The sequence below is a fragment of the Poecilia latipinna genome, unplaced genomic scaffold, assembly GCF_001443285.1.
Source record: "Poecilia latipinna isolate Pla-1442-1.1 unplaced genomic scaffold, P_latipinna-1.0 Scaffold1714, whole genome shotgun sequence".
NCBI lineage: Eukaryota > Metazoa > Chordata > Actinopteri > Cyprinodontiformes > Poeciliidae > Poecilia > Poecilia latipinna.
Window position 1 is genome coordinate 131,749 of NW_015114330.1, and position 1,450 is coordinate 133,198.

The 1,450-nt window shown below is 43.5% G+C and overlaps 1 protein-coding gene across 1 annotated transcript in view; it reads left to right on the forward strand.

Moving 5' to 3' along the window:
* Window positions 1–358, forward strand: part of LOC106964752 (RNA-directed DNA polymerase from mobile element jockey-like) — a 3,916-nt gene extending 3,558 nt beyond the window's left edge. Inside the window, exon 2 of the mRNA XM_015060429.1 lies at window positions 29–358. Within this exon, the coding sequence (XP_014915915.1) occupies window positions 29–358 (330 nt within the window). The remainder of the gene's footprint in view (window positions 1–28) is intronic.
* The last annotated feature ends 1,092 nt before the right edge of the window (window positions 359–1,450 follow it).

Below are 1,450 nucleotides of genomic sequence, written 5' to 3' on the forward strand. Positions count from 1 at the left end.
GAGGACCCAGGGCTGTCAGTCAGACAAGGTTGTCTGCAGCACGGGGGCTCCACAAGGAACAGTCCTTGCCCCCTTCCTCTTCACCCTGTACACTGCTGACTTCCAGTACAGCTCTGCCAGCTGTCACCTGCAGAAGTTCTTGGATGACTCTGCTGTCGTCAGCCTCATCAAGGATGGAGATGATGAGGAGTACAGAGAACTGACTCAGAACTTTGTGGAATGGTGCCAGAGGAACTGTCTGCAGATCAACACAGGAAAAACAAAAGAACTCATGGTGGACTTCTGCAGGTCCAAACACTCTCCTTCGGTGCCAGTGAACATTCAGGGAATGGACATTGAGATCATGAGGTCCTTCTAGTACCTGGGTGTTCACCTTAACAACAAGCTGGATTGGACTGACCACACAGCTGCCCTCTACAAGGAAGGACTGAGCAGATTACATCTCCTGAGGAGACTCAGGTCCTTCGGTGTGCGGAAGGCTCTTCTCAGGACCTTCTTTGATGCTGTGGTGGCATCAGCCATCTTTTACGGAGTGGTCTGTTGGGGCAGCAGCATCTCCACTGCTGACAGGAAGAGACTGAACAACATCCTCAGGAAATCCAGCTCTGTCCTGGGGTGTCATGTTGACCCAGTGACATCCCACCATTTATTTGACCTATTCAAATAAATGGTGGTGGCAGACAGAAGAATGAGGACTAAGCTTCAGCACATACCCTCCCACCCCATGCACTCTCTGACAGCACTGAGCAGCTCCTTTAGTGCCCAGCTGCGGCACCCTAAGTGCGTGAAGGAAAGATACTGCAGGTCTTTCCTTCCGGCCGCCGTCAGACTGTCCAACACCCACTGCTCTCAGTAGTTCACTACTCTCTACTACAAGCAATAAACCTGTTCGCTTTACTTACTTATCACTGGTATAGTGCTCAACTGTGTGCAATATCAAATTTCACCATGTATAACATAACTTGCCTATCTGTCACCATGTGCAATATGACGTACATTACTATTTCATTTATTATTTATTTACTTTAATCTATGTGTAACATCACCTATCACATAGATAGATAGATAGATAGATAGATAGATAGATAGATAGATAGATAGATAGATAGATAGATAGATAGATAGATAGATAGATATTTTTTCCTGCTTCCTGCTTCGGATCTTTTCACTAAAATAAAAAAAGCACTTTTCTATTTTAGTGTATCTTTTCCACATATATAGTTTAATATCTGGTTTGTTTCTTTTTAATATATATATTTTTTTCTCAATTACATCTATATGTTGTACCAGACATTAACCGTAAACGGACCTCATATACAAGTTTTTGTCTGAGCGCTAATTCTGAATTTGTCATGTAAATAATATGAAGAATGAAGTCGGAGGTTTGTCCCGTCTCCGCTATGAACAAAATTGCAAAACTCAACACTGCCACCTTTTGGTCATGTAATCA